At 35.6% G+C, this 23268-nt stretch overlaps 1 protein-coding gene across 1 annotated transcript in view; it reads left to right on the forward strand.

Moving 5' to 3' along the window:
• The window catches only part of STARD6 (StAR related lipid transfer domain containing 6), a 37913-nt gene extending 15250 nt beyond the window's left edge, over positions 1–22663 (forward strand). Inside the window, exons 5-8 of the mRNA XM_073006284.1 lie at positions 9466–9592; positions 14794–14911; positions 17288–17381; positions 22145–22663. Coding sequence (XP_072862385.1) covers positions 9466–9592; positions 14794–14911; positions 17288–17381; positions 22145–22328 — 523 coding nt within the window. The 3' untranslated portion in view covers positions 22329–22663. The remainder of the gene's footprint in view (positions 1–9465; positions 9593–14793; positions 14912–17287; positions 17382–22144) is intronic.
• The last annotated feature ends 605 nt before the right edge of the window (positions 22664–23268 follow it).

The raw sequence follows: 23268 nt of genomic DNA on the forward strand, positions 1-23268 counted from the left end.
ATAGACCTACCAGCACACGGGTCTACACATTTCTCTCAGTGTTAGAAGCAGTGAACAGTAATGTCTTACTATATGTCAGGCACTATGCTAAATACTTTTCTTTCATTTTCTAAATGTATTTTTCATATTTCCCACAATGTAAGCACTGTTATTTTCCCCATTTTACAAATAGATAAGAGCCTGTGTAAGTTACTATCTCCAAGTCACCTAGTTAGTGTTAGTGAGACAAAAACTTAGACACCAAGACTTTACCTCAGAGGCTGTACTTTCTTAATCATAATTCTCTCTGACCTCATCAAAACTGTCAGATGTATCTGTGGAATAATGAAGGCAGAGTTTCCAGAGATGGATTCTAGGAGAATGTACGTTTTCTGTCTTTATGCATTTCATGCTTGTTTAGCGTACTACTTTCTCCTCCATCATTACTACTTATTACCACCATCATTACCACCACTACATTTAATCCTCTATTCTACCTTCTGAGGCAGATGTGTGAGACAGTTTGTAAGTTTTATAAATTAAAGCATTCAGGTTTAAACAGGTTGTATTAGTTCATTTTCACACTACTGATAAAGACATACCCAAGACTGGGCAGTTTACCAAAGAAAGAGGTTTAATGGACTCACAGTTCCATGTAGTTGGGGAGGTCTCATAATCATGGGAGAAGGTGAAAGTCATGTCTTACATGGCAGCAGACAAGAGAGGATTGAGAGACAAGTGAAAGGGGAAACCCCTTATAAAAAACATCAGCTCTCATGAGACTTATTCACTACCACAAGAACAGTATGGGGGAAACCGCCTCCGTGATTCAATTATCTTCCACCAGGTCTCCCTACAACACATGGGAATTATGAGAGCTACAATTCAAGATGAGATTTGGGTGGGGATACAGAACCAAACCATATCACAGGTTAAACATTTTTTAAGTAACAAATGTAATTAATAAAGTTGCTGTGACCAAAATAAAGAGTTCTAACAGCTCAGGATTCATCCTGTTCTACATAATGTGTAGATATATTTGGAGGAACAATGAAAAACCCCCCAGTTTAATATCTTCTTAAACCTGGTTCAGTATCTTCCCAAACTTAAAATTTTTCTTAACTACAAAAATAATTCAGATATTATTAATATAATAATTTGGAAAGTGTTGTTCAAACTCTGCTGCCATTCCATTTTATGAAAAACTTAAGGAACAAAAAGTTATGTTGTTCAATGATGAATATTGTAGCACTATTTTAAAAATAGAATTTGGGGTTTATATTAGGTCATTTCACACAATTCTCTATTTCACAAATAAAAAATCAGTAACATCAGTATCATCAATAACTCCACCATTAACATCAGCTGGTTTATAATTAATACTGGGTGTGGGCAGAGCAGGAAATTGGGAAATATATTTATAATGAATAAATACAAATTGATAATTAAGAGATATGATAACAAAATAATTACTGATGACTAGTTTACAAATTACTGAATCATCTTATTTTGGTTTGCAGGTTAGAGCAAGTTATTTAGATAAAATATAGGTTTTCTACCTACTCTAGAGACATTAAGAATTTTTGTTGTAATTGTTTTTATGCAATAGATTAGATAAGAAATAAATCTAGTGTCATTCTCTAATTCAGAAAAAAGAACTTGTGGAACTAATTCATTTTTAACAATTTTATTGAGATAATTTATGTACCCTAAATTTCACCTACTTTAAGTGTACAATTCTGTGTTTGTTAGTATATATACAGAGTTGTACCAGGATCACCATAATTTCATTTAGAACATTCTCCTCACCCAGAAAGAAACTTGTGCCTACTAGCATTTACTTCCCATTATCCAATTCACCCCAGCCCCAGGTGACTAGGTGACAGTTTCTGCCTTTTATATTTGCCTATTCTGGACATGTCATAAAGGAGATCATATGCTATGTGATCTTTTGTGACTTGCTTCTTTCACAAAATCTTTTATCATGTTTTTGAGGTTCATCCATGTTGCAGCTTGTGTCAGTACGTCATTTCTTTTTATTGCAGAATAATGTTCTATGGTACGGATATGCCACATTGGTTTATCTATTCATCAGTGAATATACATTTAGCTTCCATCTTTTAGGTATTATAAATAATGCTGCTATGAAATTTGTGTACACATTTTTGTGTGGACATATATTTTTATTTCTCTTGGCTATAGATCTAGGACTAGAATTGCTAGATCATATGGCAATTCTATGTTTAATATTTTGAAGAACTACCAGACCATTTTAGAGAGTGGCCGTACCATTTTATATTCCTAACAGCAGTGGTTCCAATTTCTCCACCTCTTCAGCAACATTTTTCATATCTGTCTTCTTGATTATAGCTATCCTAGTTGGGTATGTAATGGTATCTCATTGTGGATTTGATTTGCATGTCCTTAATGACTTGTGACCATAAGCTTCTTATTACATGCATATTCACCATTCATATATCTTCTTTAGATAAATATTTATCCAAACTCTTTTTTTAAAAACTGGGTTTTTTTTTATTGTTGAGTTGGAAGAATTATTTATACATTCTGGATATGACTTTAGTATCACATATATGATTTGCAACTATTTTCTCCCATTCTGTAGGTTGTCTTCTCACTTTCTTGATGGTGTCCTTTGAAGCACAATTTTTACAAATTTTGTTGAAGTTCAATTTATCAGTCTTCTGTTGTGTTATTTGTTCTGTTGGTGTTGAATCCAAGAACTAATTGTCTGACCCACAGTCACAAAGATTTATCCCTAGGAATCTATGGTTTTATTTCTTACATAAAGATCTGTTGTGATCAGTTTGAGTTAATTTTCTGTATGGTGTGAGGTAGGAATCCAATTCAATGTCTTTGCATGTAAATATCCAATTGTCCCAGCACTATTTGTTGCAGATTCTTCTTTCCTCATTACATTGTTTAGGCTCCTTTGTCAAAAATCAATTGACCATATACGTTAGGAGTTTCCTTTGGGTGCTCAATTATATTCAATTGATCTCTATGTCTATCCTTATGTCAATACCACACAACCTTCATTACTATAGCCTTTTAGTAAGTTTTGAAATTAAGAAGTGTGAGTCCTCCAACTTTTCTCTTTTTCAAGACTGTCTTGGCTATACTGGTTCCCCTGCATTTCCATGTGAATTTTAGACACTCCAGCCTGGGCAACAGAGCAAGACTCCATCTCAAGAAAAAAGTCAGCTGGGATTTTAACAAAGATGCTTTGACTCTGTAGTTCAATTTGGAGAGTTATTGCCATTTTAAAAATATTGAGTCTTCCAATACCTGAACATAGGATGTCTCTGTTTATTTTGAGCTTCTCTAACTTCTTTCAAAATGTTTTATGAGTTTCAGTATATATCTTAAACTTTTTCTTTTTTTTTTTTTTATTTTACTCTAACACCATTCAATGACTTTTGTTAAATTTATTTCAAGGCTTTAATCTTTTCGATGTTATTGTAAATGGAATTGTTTTCTGAATTACTTTTTAAAAATTTTTAATCCTAGTATATAGAAATAAAATTGATTTTTGTATATTGATCTTGTATCCTGAAGCATTACTGGACTTGTTAGTTGTATTACTTTAGTGAATTCTGTTGTTTTTTCTGTATATAAAAATCATGTCATGAAGAGTTTGACTTCTTCCTTTCCAATCTGGATAACTTTTATTTCTTTTCCTAACCTAACTGCCTGGGTTAGTACCTCCAGGACAATGTTTAATAGCAGTGACAAGAGTGGACATCCTTGTCTTATTCCTGATCTTAATAGAAAAGTATTTAGTTTTTCACCATTAAGTATGATGTTAGTAGTAGTGGATTTTTCTTTTTTCTTTTTCTTTTTTTTTTTTTTTTTTTTTTTTTGAGATGGAGTCTCGCTCTGTCGCCCAGGCTGGAGTGCAGTGGCACAATCTTGGCTCACTGCAAACTCCGCCTCCCGGTTTCACGCTGTTCTCCTGCCTCAGCCTCTGGTGTAGCTGGGACTACAGGCACCAGCCACTGCACCCGGCTAATTTTTTGTATTTTTAGTAGAGACGGGGTTTCACCGTGTTAGGCAGGATGGTCTCATCTCCTGACCTCGTGATCCGCCCATCTCGGCCTCCCAAAATGCTGGGATTACAGGCTTGAGCCACCGCGCCCGGCAGCAGTGGATTTTTCATAGATGCCCTTTATCAAGTTGAGGACATTTCCCTATACCCCTCATTTTATGAATGCTTTATCCTGAATGGGTGTTGGATATCGATTGAAATGATGTGGGTTTGTTATTTAGCCTGTTAAAATTGTGTATTATAATAATTGATAATTCATAGGGTAAACCAACCTTGCATTCTAGGATAAATCCCGTTTAGTCATGGTTTATAATCCTTTTTATACATTGCTAGATTTGGTAGGCTAGTACTTTGTTGAAGGTTTTTGCATATATATTCATAAGAGATACTGGGATATAGTTTTTTTTATGATGTCTTTATCTGGTTTTGATATCAAGCTAAAATTTGTTTGGGAAATGTTTCCTCCTCTTTTATTTTCTGAAATAGTTTGTGAAGAATTTACGTAAAAATTTTTCTTTAAATGTTTGATCAGATTCATCGGTGAAGCCATCTGAGCATGGGCTCTTTTTATGGGGATTATTTGGATTACTAATTCAATCTCTGTCTTGTTATAGATAATTGAGATGTTCTATTGCTTCTTAAAGTAGTTTCAGTAATTTGTGCTTTTCTAGGATGTTGTCCCTTTCATCTAAGCTATCTAATTTGTTGACACATCATTATTCTCTTACAACCCTTTTTGTTTGTATAGGGTCAGTAGTCCTCACTTTCAGTCTTGATTTTAGTTGAGTCTATTCTCTTTTTTTGCTTAGTCCATCTAGCTAAACATTTATCAATTCTGTTTATCTTTTTCAGAGATACAACTTGTGTTTTTGTTGATTTTCTTATTTTTCTATTCTCAATTTCAGTACTTTCTACTGTAATCCTTATTATTTCCTGCCTTCTGCTAGCTTTGGGTTTAGGTTGCTCTTCTTTTTCTAGTTTCCTAAAATTAAAGGCTAGGTTATTGATTTCAGAACTTCTTTTTTTTTAAAAAAAAAATAGACATTTACAACTAAAAATTTTCCTGTAAGTACTGCTTTTGCAGCATCCTGTAAGTTTTGGCATGCTGGGTTTTCATTTTTATTTATCTCAAATTATTCTCTAATTTTTCTTTGACTTAATTTTTCTTCTTTGACTTATTGGTTATTTAAGAATGTTTTGTTTAATTTCTACATATTTGTGAGTTTCCCAAATTTCTGTTGTTAAAATTTAATTCCACTGTGATGGAAAAAAATACTGTGTAAAATTTCAATCCTTGAATTTGAGACTTGTTTCATTGCCTGAGTGATGGTCTCTCTTGGAGAATGTACCAGATGCACTGGAGAAGAATGTGTATTCCGCTATTTTTAGGAGTATTCCATAGGTGTCTCTTAGATCTAGTGTTGTTCAAGTCTTCGATATTCTTGCTGATTTTCTTCTGATTGTTTCGTTCACTATTGAACATGACCTGGGCCTGGCGCGGTGGCTCACACCTGTAATCCCAGCACTTTAGGAGGCCGAGGTGGGCGGATCATGAGGTCCGGAGATCGAGACCATCCTGGCTAACACGGTGAAATCCGTCTCTACTAAAAACACAAAAAATTAGCTGGGCGTGATGGTGGGCGCCTGTAGTCCCAGCTACTTGGGAGGCTGAGGCAGGAGAATGGCTTGAACTGTCTACAATCTCTACCTTCTGATTGGCTTGTTTAATCCAGTCACACCTAATGTTATTGTTATGTGGTTGTATTTATGTGTGTCATATCCAGTCGTACCTAATGTTATTGTTATATGGTTGTATTTATGTCTGTCATTTTTCCTGTATTTCAAAAATTTATTTTGTTTTCTGTATGTCTCATGACTATTTTGTTCCTCTGTTCTTTTACTATCTTCTTTTGTATTAAGTAGGCTTTGTCAAGTGTAACATCTTTAATTCCTTTAATAATTTTTTTTTTTTTTTTTTTTGAGACGGAGTCTCGCTCTGTCGCCCAGGCTGGAGTGCAGTGGCCGGATCTCAGCTCACTGCAAGCTCCGCCTCCTGGGTTCACGCCATTCTCCTGCCTCAGCCTCCCGAGTAGCTGGGGCTACAGGCGCCCGCCACCTCGCCCGGCTAGTTTTTTGTATTTTTTAGTAGAGACGGGGTTTCACCGTGTTAGCCAGGATGGTCTCGATCTCCTGACCTCGTGATCCGCCCGTCTCAGCCTCCCAAAGTGCTGGGATTACAGGCTTGAGCCACCGCGCCCGGCCAATAATTTTTTGAACTACATTTTTTGGTTATTTTCTCAGTAATAACTCTAGGAGCTACAATATATATTTTAACTCATCAGAATCTACTGCAGATGTATACAAACTTAATTCCACTAAGATATAAAAGCTTTACTTCTATATAGTTCCAGCCCCTTCCCCAACATTTTGTACTGTTTTTTGTTGTACATATTATGTCTACATATGTTACAAATACCATATTGTTATAATTATTGCTTTATATATTATATTTTAAAGAAGTTAATAGGAGAATACAAACATCATTAAAGATATTTCTGTCTTACCCATCTAAATACACATATATATCTGTAAGAATACATCTATATAGGAATATAGCTGTAGAAATATGTTCTTTCTTATTTACCATTTCTGGTTCTCTTCATTTCTTTCTATGGATTTGACTTACTATCTGCTGTTATTTTTTTATTCAAATATAGCTTTATTTCCATCCCCCTCTGTTGTGTTTATTGTTAATTATATCTATATGTTATAAGCCCAATAAAATGTTATCGCTATTGTTTTATGAAATTGTCTTTAATCAGTTAATAGAAGAAAGGGGAAGAAATATTTAATTATACTGTCTTGTAACATTAGCTACACACTATTGTTACTGTAACTCTTTATTTGTAAGGATTTGAATTACTATTTTGTGTCTCTTCCTTTCGCCTGAAAAACTTCCCTTTAGTATTTTTTATAAGGCAGGACTACTACCAATAAATTCTCTCAGTTTTTCTTTATCTCAGAATGTCTTTGTTTAACCTTTATTTTTGAAAGATAACTTGGCTGGATATATAATTCTTTTTTGGTAGCTTTTTTTCTTCAACTCTTTAAATGTCATTTACTTCCTTCTGGCCTCCATTGTTTCTAATGACATGCCAGCTGTCAGTCTTATTATGGTTCCCTTCTATGTAATGCCTTTTTTTTTTTAACTGCTTTCAAGACTTTATTTTCATGTTCAGGTTTTTGACTATGATATATCTGGAGGTGGATGTTTTTCCACCTGTACTACTTAGAATTCAATGAACTTCTTGAATGTAGTGTTTTCCTACAAATTTGTAGAAATTTTAGTTATTATTTTATTTCTTTATTTTTGTGCGTATTTTTCTTTTTCTCTATCCTCTCTTGTTTTTAGAGATGGGTCTCACTCTCTTATCCAGGCTGGAGTGCAGTGTCTGTTCTTTCCTTCTGGTACTCTCAAAATGTGTATGTTGATGTGTTTAATGGCATATCACATTTCTCTGAGGCACTGTTTATTTTTCTCTTTTTTTTTTTTTTTTTTTTTGCCTGCTTTCCTTAATTCTTTGAACATATTTACAATCATTGCTCTTAGTTTGTTTTTTTTTTTAGATGGAGTCTTACTCTGTCACCAGGCTGGAGTGCAGTGGCGTGATCTCAGCTCACTGCAACCTCTGCTTCCCGGGTTCAAGCGATTCTTCTGCCTCAGCCTCTCAAGTAGCTGAGACTACAGGAACATGACAGAACACCCAGCTAATTTTTGTATTTTTAGTAGAGACAGGGTTTCACCATATTGGCCAGGATGCTCTCGATCTCTTGACCTCATGATCCACCTGCCTCGACCTCCCAAAGTGCTGGAATTACAGGAGTGAGCCACTGCACCCATCCAAATTTTTTACATGATAATTCGAACATCTTTATGTGATAAGGCCCCCTAAAATGTAGTTTCTCCTGTTTGCTGTTTTTCCTAAGTATAGGTCGCGCTTTTCATGTTTTTTTGCATGACTCACAGTTTTTTGTTGAAAACAACGTTTTAGGTAAAATATTGTAGCAACTCTGGATACTGACGCCATCCACCCATCCTGGGTTTGTGGTTATGAGTTTGATCATTTGTTTATCTGTTTGGTGATTTAACTGGACTAATTCTGTGAAGTCTGTTTCCCCCACAGCCTGTAGCCTCTGATATCTCTGCTCTGACTTTTTACTTGCAGTTATCTTTTAGCCTGGCTTCCCATGGATCACTCCTTGGTCAACATAAGCCATTTTGTGGTAATTTTTACCTTCTACTGTCAAATATGTATGTGGATTGAAGACTGCTTTTGTAATTCAGGGAGTTTTGTGGTTTTGCTCTGGATTTAGCCAGAGACTGGTAGCTTGGAAGTTTTGTCACCAGTCTCTCCTCAGAGGGTGCAGCCTTCAGCATACACAGTCTTCTAGACCCAGCTATGAGTATATTTTATTTTACAGTGGATAGAATAGATTATTTTCCCGTCAGTGATGCATCAAAGGTTGTACTATACTTATGTGCCTGAGTCAGTAAGGCATCAGCTCTTTGCTAATCAATCTGAATGTGACTTGGGGAATACTTACAGGTCTGCATTACATCTTATCCTGATTGGTACTGAGTAGGAGAGCCTGTGCATAAACACAGCCATCCAGACCCCAGGGATGAGTGTGCTCTTAGTGGGTCAGTTTAGCTGTATGTTCTCCGCTTCTCTCTGTTAAACTTCTGGCTGGTCCTCTTTGTTTCTTTGTTGCTATTAGTTTTATGCAGCTATTAACCTTCTAATTGTTCATGAACAAAAAAATAATTTCTGCCTTACAGCCATATAATATAACTGTAATTTGTACTTTTCTTACCTTTACAAAGTGACTGGAAAATGAAAGATTAGCCACTGAGTGGACACCCTAAATCAGGGGTTGGCAAAGTTTTTCAGTAGAGGGACAGAGAGTAAATACTTTAGGCTTTGCAACTCATATGGTCTCTTGCAACTACTCATCTCTGTCATTATAGCACAGGAGCACCCAGAGTTAACATGTAAATGAATGAGTGTGGCTGTGTTTCAATAAAGCATTACAGTTGACCCTTGAACAATGTGGGCGTTAGGGGTGCCAACCCACCGTGCAAAATTCCCATTGTAACTTTTGACTCCCCAAAAACTTAATAACTAATAGCCTACTTATAGAAAGATGAATTTTGAAATAAGGTATTTATTGCAATGCATATTTAAATAAACCTTGCTACTTCCAATTGAATATTAATGTATTGAATTGCTGATAGTACCTTCAAGTTTTCTTCATTGCTGTTTGCTAAATTAGCCTACCTTTATGCTTTGAAAGTATTATATTTTCAGCTTAGACTAAACTTTGTAAGCTTTGGATTTTCTTGATTTTGTTAACTGTAGATATCGTGTTGAAGGGATAATTCCAGAATCAGCAGCTAAACTATCTGATTTCCTATACCAAACTGGAGAGAGAGTTACATGGGATAAATCATTGCAAGTATACGATATGGTACACAGGATTGATTCGGTAATTTGTTGTTTAATACTGGACTTTTAGAACATTAATATATTTTTAGTTTATACCTTAGTGAGTTGAGTTTATTAAAACTATGTTATGTAGACACAGTATTTTATAGTTTCAAATTGACTTGAAGTCTTTAGAAAAGCCTTAAAACTTCCCTGCTTTCCAAGAGTTTAATTCCAATTAGCTTTATTCTGCTTGCAAATGCATTATTACATTTTGAATCTGGTAACCTCTCTTGCAATGTGTGCCATTTGTTATAAGGGAACAGAACTCAGAGATTCACCTCCATTACATGGAAAACAAAAGTTAAGTATGTCTTATTGATGGGAAGTCTGTAGATTTATTTTAGTCATATTACATTAGATATTAGGATACTTACAATCATAGCAGAAGGTGAAGGGAAAGTAAGCACATTTTACCATGACAGAGCAGGAGAGAGAGGGAGGAAAGGGGGAGATGCCACACATTTTTAAACCATCAGACCTCATGAGAACTCGCTCACTATCATGAGAACAGGAACAATGCAGACACATACCATAAGGACTTAAAGAACAAATGGCGTATAATGTTTAAGAGTAGGTGTATGAGTCCATTCTCATACTGCTATGAAGAAATACCCAAGACCGGGTAATTTATAAAGGAAATATGTTTAATTGACACACAGTTCCACATTGCTGGGGAGGCCTCAGGAAACTTATAATCATGACAGAAGGCAAAAGAGAAGCAGGCACCTTCTTCACCAAGCAGCAGGAGGGAAACCACCCCTATGATCCAATTATCTCCACCTGGTCCCGCCCTTGACATGTGGGGATTACAATTCAAGGTGGGATTTGGTTGGGGACACAGAACCAAACCACATCAGTAAAGATAAAGTAAGGAAATAACATTATATAGAAGGTTGAAGTTTAGGAACACTTTCAAATATATTATCTCAGTTAAATAGATACAAAGAGAGAGAATAAAAACAAAGAGAAAATAAAGATAACTGGAGTAGAAAGTTGAGAGAAGAGAGAATGTGAGAGGAAAGTATGGTTTAGAGAGAGACAGAAGAAAGGATCAGTATGAGGTAAGGGCAGAATGAAAGCTCAGGAGGAGAAAAAATGAATGAAATGATAGGAATAATGATACATGGCAAAAAGAGGTTGCATTAGTCTGTTTTCACACTGCTATAAATAACTACCTGAGACTGGGTAATTTATGAAGAGAAAAGATTTACTTGATTCAGTTCTTTTTTTTTTTTTTTTTTTTTTCCCTGAGATGGAGTCTTGCTCAGTTGCCCAGGCTGGAGTGTAGTGGGGGGGTCTTGTCGCACTGCAAGCTCCGCCTCCCAGGTTCACGCCATTCTCCTGCCTCAGCCACCCGAGTAGCTGGGACTACAGGCGCCTGCCACCACACCTGGCTAATTTTTTTTTTTTTTTTTTTTTTGTATTAGTAGAGACGGAGTTTAATCATGCTAGCCAGGATGGTCTTGATCTCCTGACCTCATGATCCACCCGCCTCGGCCTCCCAAAGTGCTGGGATTACAGGCATGAGCCACCGCACCCGGCTGACCCACAGTTCTATAGGCTTCACAGGAAGCATGCATGACTGGGAGGCCTCAGGAAATTTACAATCATGGCAGAAGGTGAAGGGGAACACCTTGGCATGAGGTAACAGGTAACTCTTCTGTTACCATGGCAGAATAGGAGAGAGAGGGAACTAAGGGGGAGGTACCACACACTTTTAAACCATCAGATCTCATGAGAACTCACTCACTCATGAGAACAGCAATTGGGAATCTGCCCCATGATCCAATCACCTCCCACCAGGCTGATCCTCTAATTCAACATGATATTTGCGCAGGGACACAAATTCAAACCACATCACAAGTAGAAACAAGGATGAAGAAGTGGGATAAGTGATTCCAAACTTTGGTGCAGCACACTATAGATATCTCATTTATTTATTAAGGCCATTGTAAAAATAACCACCTGGGACTGAGCGCAGTGGCTAACACCTGTAATCCCAGAACTTTGGGAGGCAGAGGCGGATGGATCACCTGAGGTCAGGAGTTCGAGACCAGCCTAGCTAGCATGGTGACCGTGATTCTACTAAAAATACAAAAAATTAGCCAGGTGTGGTGACATGTGCCTGTGACCCCAGCTATTTGGGAGGCTGAGGCAGGAGAATCGCTTGAACCCAGGAGGCGGAGATTGCTTGGCAGTGAGCCAAGATCATACCATCACACTCCAACTTGGGCAACAAGAGTGAAACCCCGTCTCAAAAACAAACAAATAAATAAATAACCACCTGGAGGGATGGAGGGATGATTCTCCTCTCTTCCAGTAATACGTCCATTCCAGTTGTTTGTGTTTTCTCCGTCTTAGGAAACCTGTTTCTGGGGGAATCCTGACTTTGTTCCAAACTCTCCCAGACTGATGTTTATGTTCTTTTGACTAATTAATTCACTTCACAAATACTTCACACTTCACAAATACTTTTTGAGCAGCTACTGTGAACTCCATACTGTTTCAGTTCACTAGGGACACATAGGAGAAGAAGACAGAAATTGTCCCTGCTTTCACAAAACTTATATTCTCACCAGAAGAGACATAATAAACAAATAAACAATTTGTTAAAACTTATCGGATAATGAAGGCTAGGATTGGTAAGAATAAGTGTTATGAATGATAATAGTATAGGCAATAACCAGGAGAAGTTAATTTATAGCTAGAGAATTGGGAAAGGCCAGTCTGAGTGAGAGACATTAGAAACCTGGGTAACAAAATGGAGGTGGGGGAGATAGACATGGAAAGATCTGGGAGAGAGTAGCAGACACAGGGGAAAGCAAATACAGAGGTCTTGAGGTGGAAAGAGTTTGGCAGTGTTTAATCAGGAGATAAACAAGATCTGTGGGGTTGACCATAAAAAGCAAGGAGAAAAGTGGTTAAGAGGTGAGAGGTTAGGCTGGGATCAGATTCTGCAAAAGTATCAAAGGTCAGAGGGAGAAGTTTTGCATTCAGTGGGAAGCCATTGGTGTGTTTTAAGCAGGGAAGTGACTGATTTGATTTGCACTTTTAAGAGACAGCTGCTGAAAGAAGCATGGATTATAAGGGGGTAAGAATGAAATCAGCACAAACAGTTATGTGGCTATGAGAGTAATCTAAATGAGACATCATGGTGGCTTGTGCTAGGGTTGTAGACATGAAGAGGGAGGTAAGTCAGGAAACCCAAAGATACAGAGATAGAGTCAATAGGGCTTACTGATGCAGGCAGAGAGGAATCAGATAAGTCTTCTAAAACTGGATTGTAGTGAAATTGCACAAATAAATTTCCTTTGGGAAATTAATTGAACTATATACTTAAAATAGGTGAATTCATGGTATGTATATTATACTCAATAAGCTGTTTTTAGAAATGAGTCCTAGATTTTTGGCTAATAGTAGCTTTATTTAAAAGAGATGAGAAACGTGAATGATGGAATAAAACTAACTTTTATGATTTTCACAAATGATTGCATTTGTAAAATTTCAGATCACTAGGCCTTTAGTTCTTTAAGTCTCCAACCTGTATTTCATTTATCAAACAAAAATAAGTAAATAAATAAATAAATAAATGTCCCACATATCTGCCATCAAATTATCATTTATTTAGAACTCCGTAATTTTACCTACTTTTATTAAACTCATCTTAAAATCTAGGAGAGAAGAGTTGTAGAAAAGCCCATGAAGGTAAATCTGTTTCATCTTGTAGAAAGTCCTTGATCTTCATCTTGTAAATCAGTTTTATTTTGTAGAGAGGAAGTGCCTATCCACAAAAAAACACATGTCCATGATCTTCTTGGGATTTGAACATTCAATTTGAGAACCACTGGGCATCACAAATGAAAATCCAAAAATTTAACTATTTCATTCATCGTTTTATGATACTAATCATACAGTTCGATTAGCACTTCAGGTATTTCTATTGTTGTTTCAAGCCATATGGTATAATAGAAAGAATACTAGATGTGACATCCAAAAACCTGAAAACAAATTCAGAGAGATTTTGTGACTTACTCAAGGATAATGCAGCCAATATGTGGTAGAACGAGGACTTGTACCTGGTCTCCTAATTCTAAATTAGAATTATTTTCCCTTTCTGTAAAGATTTATAGTATTCATGTCCAGGAGTATGTTTTATTTACTTATTTATTTTTATAATTATTATTCTTTTTAGAGATAGGGTCTCACTCTGTTGCCCAGGCTAGTGTGCAGTGTTGTGATCAAAGCTCACTCTAGCCCCAAACTCCTGGGCTCAAGCGATCGTCCTACCTAAGCCTCCCAAGTAGCTGGAATTACAGGCATGTGCCACCATGCCTGTTCAAGGATGTGTCTTAACTGCCTCCTCTTCAACCTATTGGTGAGGGAGAGAGTCCCACTCTAGGGTTATGGGGATGGTCAAACACATAATACCCACCAATGGACAAGTGAGGTAGACTGAAGTTTATTAATCATTGATCACAGACCAAGAAGGGAGAACAAACTATGCAACACAGGGCAACATAGGAACAGAGTGAACACCTAGGGACTGTGGGAGGCAGCCTTTGTGTCAACAGGGTAGAGTGAGCCCCAGTTCCTGCAGAAGAATGTGATTGTCTTGTTTGAATGATTCCATGGGCCAGCAGGGAACTGAGACCACTAAACAGGGATAAATAGTAACTGTGCTGGTCTTGTTAAGAAGGAGGATTGTTTGGCTAGGGGATCTTATCTGCAGGAATGAAGAGGGAAAGGAATGTGTAGTTAGGCCATTCAAGACCAACATTGGTCTTTAATTTTAGACCTTACACTACAGGGTGCTAAATCAATGTATTTTTCAGAATATATTACTTAACCTATGTGGAGTAGTAGAAATAGTGCTATATGGGGAATCAGGAAACCTGGGTTCTATTTCTTTACTTATCTCTAGTTGTGAATGTGATTTAATCTGTTAGGCTTCAATTTCTCCATCTAAAAATGGAAAGAGTAGATGATCTCAAGATTGCTTCTTGAATTTTCTACACTCATAGATTTAATGCTCCTTTAACACTCAAAATCCAAGCTGATTTGGTGATGTGGTCTTAAAATTTCAAAGCCCTGCTTTTTCCAAATGGAGGCCAATAATATGCAATAAAATTTGGGAGGGAAACAATACAAAGAATAGATATTAAATAATGGTTGTTTTCTTTATGGTTTGATTTGTTGCAGGACACATTCATATGTCATACCATTACACAAAGTTTTGCCATGGGCTCCATTTCCCCTCGAGACTTTATCGACTTAGTGTACATCAAGCGCTACGAAGGAAATATGAACATTATCAGTTGTAAGTTGAAGCATTTTGCCCATATCTTGGAATTACTATGAACCATTAATAAATGTTTTCCCTTTATTCACAGCTTCAAATAAATTATATTTATAATTATTTCCTTTTTAAGTTTACTCAGTAGGATCACCAAGTACACGTATCATGTAGATATGCCTGTGACACTCCGAAGGTGCCATTTATATAATGGTCAATGTTTACAACATCTCTTAGACTTTTGTAGCATATATCATGTAGCAGTGAATATAGATAGATACTTGTAGCCTAAAACTTCAAGTATACGTTTTTAAAATCCGAAGAAACAAAATTAATTGTTAGATATGATTTTGTATTTGAATTGCTTATAATGAGCATATCCAGTAACTGATAAAACTGTTAAAGAAATTTCCACTAGATGGCTCTTTACATAAATGTGCTTTTATTTCTTTTAGAAACTGCAGATTTTGATATATACCTATCCCCACTCCCAAATGTGTCACTCTGTAAAATGCAAATGTGTAATTTTCTAACTTGCATTATTGATCAAAACATACCATTCCATACCATGAGGATCTATGGACTCAGATAACTTAAGATAACTCATGGTGAAGGAACTTTGGTAGCACAGTGGCATAGAGCCCGTTTTTCTCTATAATTTGAATTAATTTCACTATTCCTACTTGAGACCAAGGACAATTACATTTTGTTAATTATTATTTCCCAGCAAGATTTCAGTTCCTTCGAGATATCTTTAGTACTCTACTTTTCAGAGTCCAGACTGCGTCGTAGCACTCATTCAAACCCAGTTAGCTCTTTCTTCAGCATGCCACTAAGGGCTGATGTTCATAATGTTCATATATGTTTAGTTGTCTCATTTTTGAAATGAGGGCACATATAATGTATTCATGGCCTACAACATAAAATAGTCTGTCTAAACAGATCATACATCTGTTATTTTCCACATTTTGAAAGCAGACCATTTCTATGTAATTATTAGTGATCAGAGGGAAGCTAAAAAAGAAGTAGAGATTAAAATCAACAACTAGAGGTAATCAACCTCTAGTTGATAGTGATTTGGTGCACAAATCACTATTGAATTTGCTTTAAAAGTTTCCATTGAATGAATTTTCGATCAGTACTCATAGTTTTCTTAACATTTCTTTTTTTTATCCTACCCTGTACCTTGCTATAAGCTAAATATTTTTGCTTGCATTATCTCACTAGTGAGGAAACTGAAGTTCATGGAAATTAAGCAGTTAAGAAATTAAGTTACATAGCTAATAAGCAGCTAACCCAGAATTAAAACTCAGTTCTTTCTGATTTTCCAAAATAAGTGCTAACTACCACACCATATGCTTCATAAAAGACCCATACCTGTTTGTAGACTACAACAGATTTTTTTTAAAGAAGACAAGCAGAATTTCCATATTTCAAACAGAGAAAAAATCTTTTATAATAACATCACTTCTGGCAGTACTATTATAGGCTCTGTCAAGATAATGATATAAGTCATAAAAATGGAAAATTTATTCAACAACTCTAGTCTCCAAGTTAGTGTTTTACATTGTATTTCCCATGGAATTGATTTGCTTATGTTAAAATCATATCAGAAAATCCATCTTCTCTGATAAGAGCAGGATTCAGTTGCACAGAATAAACACATATATGTTTTAAAATATTTTTAGAAAGAGTATATATATATTATCATAAATTAAATCATAAACCAACCCCCTCTGCATTCACATAGAATACAGATACTATGTTGCATAATTCTAAAATAAACTCTACTGATTTTCAGTTAGAGTTTGAAGTTAGTTACAGGGAATTGCAGAAGGGAGCATTTTAAAATATCGTTTTTGACAGACCATCTAACCACTTCAAATATTTTACTTAAAAAAAAACACGATTAACAAAAAAAATCTATGAACCCAGGACCCTAGTAGAATAGTTTTCACCCAAAGCCAGTTAACGGTCTTCACTCAAACCCAGTGAGATTTAAGTTAGTTATAGGCGTTAACTATTTTCTGAGATTTGAGCCATCTTTTGCTTCAAATCTCAGAAAATAGTTCAATGATACTTTTAACCATTTTTCTTGTATACAGAAGTTGACAGCACCTTTAGAAATACTAGCAGGAAAAAATTTAAGAGGACAATAGTGCTGATACTGGTATTTTCTCAATTTTGGCTTCATATGTGCAAATAAACATTCACATATATAAAACTAATGTTAATGCTATTAACCAACTTAAATGCTATATTATATATTTTTTTAAATATGCTGCTGGAAATAATTTTTCCTCTTTGTGAAATAATTTTTTAAAATCTTTTTAATAAAGATTTTATTTTAAAAAATCTAAAATAATTTTAAAAAATCTTTAATTTTTTAAAATCTCTTAGCTAAAAGCGTGGATTTTCCAGAATATCCTCCATCTTCAAATTATATCCGTGGTTATAACCATCCTTGTGGCTTTGTATGTTCACCAATGAAAGAGTAAGTGTTATTTGCACTTATTTATTTTAACAGGTTTTTTAGTTCAACTTGTGATTTAGTTCAAGATTCCTGGCTCATCAGTAGAAATACGTACCAGCATATTCTGTTGGGGGAAAAAAAAAACTGCCCCTAAATATGATTTTTAAAATAACTTCATATAATCATTTTCATTTTAAGTATAATCAGAATGGATACTTCCCTATAAAGTATGATCTGAGGTTTCTGAGAACAATCAAACACACACAAACATTTCCCAACAGTTAAGCTTCCTTGATATTTTCTATTTCTCCATTAGAGTCATTTCTGTAAATTATTAAGGAACTTTTATGAATTAAAAATAAACTTTCCTAGAATTATAACACACATTTATCAGTAATGAATGCTTTACTTTGAATGAATTCTTCCCAATGGACTACTTACTAAGAGCAGATACCTGCAAAATGAGATCCAGTAGGTACATTCAGATAAAAGAAAAGCTGAAGAAATCAGAGATGAGTCACTGCCTAAAGGTGGCCTTGGGATAAAATGGCAGCATAAAATATACATATTTTGTAAAAGCATATACTCTAATTCAATGTATATCATTTCATAAGTTCCTTAAGTTTTAATGTTTGCTAAATGATTTTTTATTGAGTAAAAGATACTGGCACATGAAAACAGATGCATTGGTTAGATATAAATGTTGCAGTACAAGAAAAAAAATGTATGTGAAGGAAGCCCAAATGAAATTAAATTTTGGACCTGTATTCCTTAACATTTCCTCTACTGAATTGGAAAACTAAAAAACCTCACAATTATTCACGTTAATGTACAGGATTGTTGATACAGATAATAACAACAATGCGTGGTCTTTCTACCCATTTGTCAATTTTGAATCTATGGCCAAGATTTTATTCTCCATAGCAGGAGAAAACAAAACAAATGAAGGGTAATTACACCAATTCAGCAAGGTAATCAACCACTGGCACGGACTATAGTTGGAAAATTTTACACCTTAAAGCGTGCTTCACTGGCCAAGACCCCTTCTTGCACCTTGTCAATGCAGAAGTGCACTCCAGTAAATATTAGAAAGGCTTTCTTATGTGTGTAAAGCCATTGTAAACACAAAGAAAGCCGGCGCGGTGGCTCACGCCTGTAATCCCAGCACTTTGGGAGGCCGAGGCGGGCGGATCAGGAGATCAGGAGATCGAGACCATCCTGGCGAACACGGTGAAACCCCGTCTCTACTAAAAATACAAAAAAAAAAAAAAAAAAAATTATCCGGGCGTGGTGGCGGGCGCCTGTAGTCCCAGCTACTCGGAGGCTGAGGCAGGAGAATGGCGTGAACCCGGGAGGCGGAGCTTGCAGTGAGCCGAGATCGGGCCACTGCACTCCAGCCTGGGCGACAGAGCGAGACTCTGTCTCAAAAAAAAAAAAAAGGATTTAAGACCATAGAAACTACTAGTAAAGGACAGTAGTTCCCATTTATCCATGGAGATATGTTCCATGACCCCAAGTAAATGTCTAAACCCATGAATAGTACCAAACCCTATGTATACACCATGGTTTTTTGATCTCATAATCAAGGAGGCTACTAAGTGACTAATGGGTGGGTGGCCTATACAGCCTAAATACGCTGGTAAAGGGATGATTTCACATCCTGGGTGGGACAGAGCAGGATGATGTAAGATTTCATCACACTACTCAGAACAATGTGCAATTTAAGGCTTATGAATTTTTCTTATTTCTGGAATGGGTTGACCTTAGGTAAATGAAACTGCAGAAAGTGAAACAGAGGATAAGAGGGAACTACTCTATTCTCAATCTAGCCATTTGAGGCACTGTAAAAATAGTCTAAACCTTGCATGGAGAAAAGTATAAGAAAATGGACACTCACGCTATTTGTTGAAACGGTAGTCTTCCTTGAAAATTTTATAAAACCATATTCTCCCTTGCACATTTTTAAGTTGACATTAAAATTTTTCATAGGGATTACATTGATGAAAAGTAAATTACATTGATGAAAAGTACAATTCCCAGCATGTGCTAAACATTGACTTTTTTAAAAAAATGGTTATATCATCCTTATAAACATATCCAGTAGATTATAAATACCGTAACTTGAAACCCACCATTAAATTATTCACTTTAAAATAAATACAACTTTTAACAGTCAGAAAATTTACATCATTCCTTTCCTCCTTGAACTCACATTTTTATTTTTCCCCTCATATAATTTTATTCTAATAGATTTTATGGTTTGAATTATTTCATAGTCATCCTAATTCTTTGCAAAAATGACATGTGTTTAAAGTTGTAAAATTTGTTTTACTTCCCATAACTCTACTGTCTAACAACTACAAATATATATATGCCTTCTGGATTAAGTTATCATTACATATTGATCAAAATTAAAAACATGTTTATATATAAATATTAAACATAGTGCAAACTGTTATTAGAAACACATATTTTATTATTAGCAAAACTGAAATAGCACTTACTATATGCTAGGCACTGTTATAAACAATTTGCATATATTGACTCATTTGATCTTCAAAGTAACCCCATAAAGTAGGTAGTATGACTGTGCCCATTGGGCAGGAAAGAAAGTGGAAGCCCAAAGAGATTAACTATCTGAAGGTTATATATAGGTAATAGCAAAGTTCAGTTTCAAACCAAGGCAGACTAGTTCCTGAGTCCACGCTTTTAACCATTACACTCATTTCATTTAACTGTGGGTGTATATTACTGATAAGACAGCATTCAATATCAAGTCTATTGGTGCTTTCATTTTAAGAAAACTGAAGAAAATTTATTAACATAAATGTGTTAAAATGGAGAGTATAATTCCAGCACTGTCAATTAAATAATTTCTGATTTAATAATAATTAATAAAAATAAATTTCAGAATTATATTAAAATATTTTTTATTTTATTTTTATATAAAAATTTATGAATTATATACCATAAATTATGTAGTGACCGATCATCAAAAAATAGTTATCATTAAAAAAAGACCTGGCCAGGCATGGTGGCTCTCACTTATAATCCCAGCACTTTGGGAGGCTGAGGTGCGTGGATCACCTGAGGTCAGGAGTTCAAGATCAGCCTGGTCAACATGGTGAAACCTCGTCTCTACCAAAAATACAAAAATTAGCCAGGCATGGTGGCGCATGCCTGTAGTCCCAGCTACTCGAAAGGCTGAAGTAGGAGAATCGTTTGAACCCGGGAGACTGAGCTTGCAGTGATCCCAGATCATGCCACAGCACTCCAGCCTGGGTGACAGCGTAAGACTCTGTCTCAAAAGAAAAAAAAAAGACCTGTCAGCTGACAGCTCAATTAGATCCTTCAGTTTTACTGAAGAAAAAAAAAAAATGGCATGACTTGGAAAAGATTTTTTTCTCAATCTGCTTCTACTCAGATTTTCCCTTTAGCATTCCAAAGATTTTTACATACCAAGGTAAAGCACCATAGTACTATTTAGTGTGGATAACAGGTATGCCTTTGTTGTATAAAGCAAGAGAAGGGCGATTTTGAACAGGCTGATAGGAAAGAAAAAGCCCACATTTCCATCAGAGACATATTTACACATCAGATTAAGGAAAAAATGCATATGGAAGTTAGAGATTTGAAAAATTCTCTTAAAAGTATTCATCCTTTCCTACCCCAGTGTGAAGATCGGTGGGCTAGAATATAAAATACCACTTAGAGTGCAGTTTGGAATTAACATGTCAAAAAGCTTAATGCACAAACCTTTGACCTAGAAATTATAAGTATTTATAAAAGTGTAAATGGGGCTGGGTGAGGTGGGTCACACCAGAAATCCCAGCATTTTGGGAGGCCGAAGTGAGAGGATCGCTTGAGGCCGGGAGCTTGAGACTAGCCTTGGCAACATAATGAGACCCTGTCTCTTTAAAACAAATTTTAAATCTAGCCAGGCATGATTGGGCATGCCTGTAGTCCCAGCCACTCAGAAAGCTGAGGCTGGAGAATCGCTTAAACTCAGGAGTTTGAGGCTACAGTGAACTATAATCACGTCCCTGCACTCCAGCCTGGGCAACAGAGTAAGACTGTGTCTCAAAAAAAAAAAAAAAAAAAAGGCATAAATGGATACATTACAAAGATATTTTATTGCAGCTTTACTTACAGTAGCCAAAAGTGAGAAACAACCTAAATGATAGTCAATAAAAGGACTGTTAAATAGAATAGAAATACTGTCTGTAGCCATGAAAAACAGTTAAGTAGATCTGTATGTACAGACACAGAAGGAAGTTCATAAGATAAAAATAAAACTAGTTGCAGAAAAATGTCTCCATTAAAAAAATAAAACTCTATTTATATATGTGGGGTACATATTCATTTATGTACAGATGTATGCTGTCTTTGTATATATGTGTGTGTGTATATATATACACATATATATATAGACAGTCACCTGAAAAGATAACAATTAAAACTATATACAGTGATTATCTCTGAGAAACAGGATAAGGGAAATAAGGGAGGGAAATTTTTCTTTAATTATGAAAAATTTATATTGTTTAAATTTTCATAATAAGCATACATTACTGTTAGAATTTTTAAAAGTCAGTAAAATGACAAAAAGGAAAGGGTGCCTAAAACTGAAGGTTTTAAGAAATATTCTAGCCACTTAATATTTTTAAGTACAATTTTTAAGTATGTCAATGGTGAATAAGAATCCTGCTCTCCAAAAACCTGTAAATTCAGTAGGTAAATCTAAAAATTTCTTATCTTTTTTTTAACTCTTCTTTTGCTTACAGAAACCCAGCATATTCCAAACTAGTGATGTTTGTCCAGACAGAAATGAGAGGAAAATTGTCCCCATCAATAATTGAAAAAACCATGCCTTCCAACTTAGTAAACTTCATCCTCAATGCAAAAGGTGGAATAAAGGCACACAAAACTCCAACAGGACGTGGATTTCATCATAATAGTCATTCATGATACCAAAAGAAGAAATGAGGCCATTCTGCTATAAAATCATGTGTAGTAGTTATTGCAGTTTACTTCTAAGTCAACATGCATAAATAATACTGTTAAACTATTCTAAACAGTATTCTTGTACACATTGCTGAAGATAGTTCATAAAAATAAGAACTCATAGTTGTACAAGAATATGGCATTAAATACAGTTTTTAATCTCACATAAGAATGATGTTAAATAACAAGTGTTATTAGCATATTTTCATCTTTTGTTTTGTCCCTGTAAAATCCTCTGTATAAGAACCAATAAGAAAGCAGATACAGTCAGAGTTCAGCATTAACTAAAGGTTAAAATATGCTTTAAATTGTTTTTCTTTCACTTACTGCTTAAATTGAGAATTGTAGGAAAAATGAACATAAAAATTGAAAAGAATTCCACTAAAATGTATGACTAATGACATTTAGAATTTTAAATGGAATGAGTCATCTAACAATTTCTGGTGTGGCCAAGATGCAATAGCCCATTCCTCCCAAGTCTTTCCTCTTAAAACTTAAAGACCCTGCACATAACACAACAAACAAGCATAGGAAAACTCAAGCATAGGTAGAAAGAATGCAGCAAGCTATCTATGGACGTTGGGACTTAAGGAATGACATTCAGTGAGTTCTCTGGGCTTCCTTATTGCCTCCCACATATCCCAGGTGGGAAAGACACACACACACACACACACACATACACACACACACACAACTGCATGCATGAAAAGCCTTCTCCTCCTAGTCATAGGACCAGGCGCCTAACAGAACAAAAACCCTTTTTTGTAATGCCCACCCTACGCCAGCCAAGCATCAACCTACAAGCCACCCCCATGGTTTCAGTGTGGCAGAGCAAGGAGATACTTTTCCATCCTACCCACCCCCATCCCACAGAAGCAGATGGGAGTGCCCTGACACACCCCTA

Source organism: Chlorocebus sabaeus, chromosome 18 (assembly GCF_047675955.1).
Source record: "Chlorocebus sabaeus isolate Y175 chromosome 18, mChlSab1.0.hap1, whole genome shotgun sequence".
In the NCBI taxonomy this organism is placed as follows: domain Eukaryota; kingdom Metazoa; phylum Chordata; class Mammalia; order Primates; family Cercopithecidae; genus Chlorocebus; species Chlorocebus sabaeus.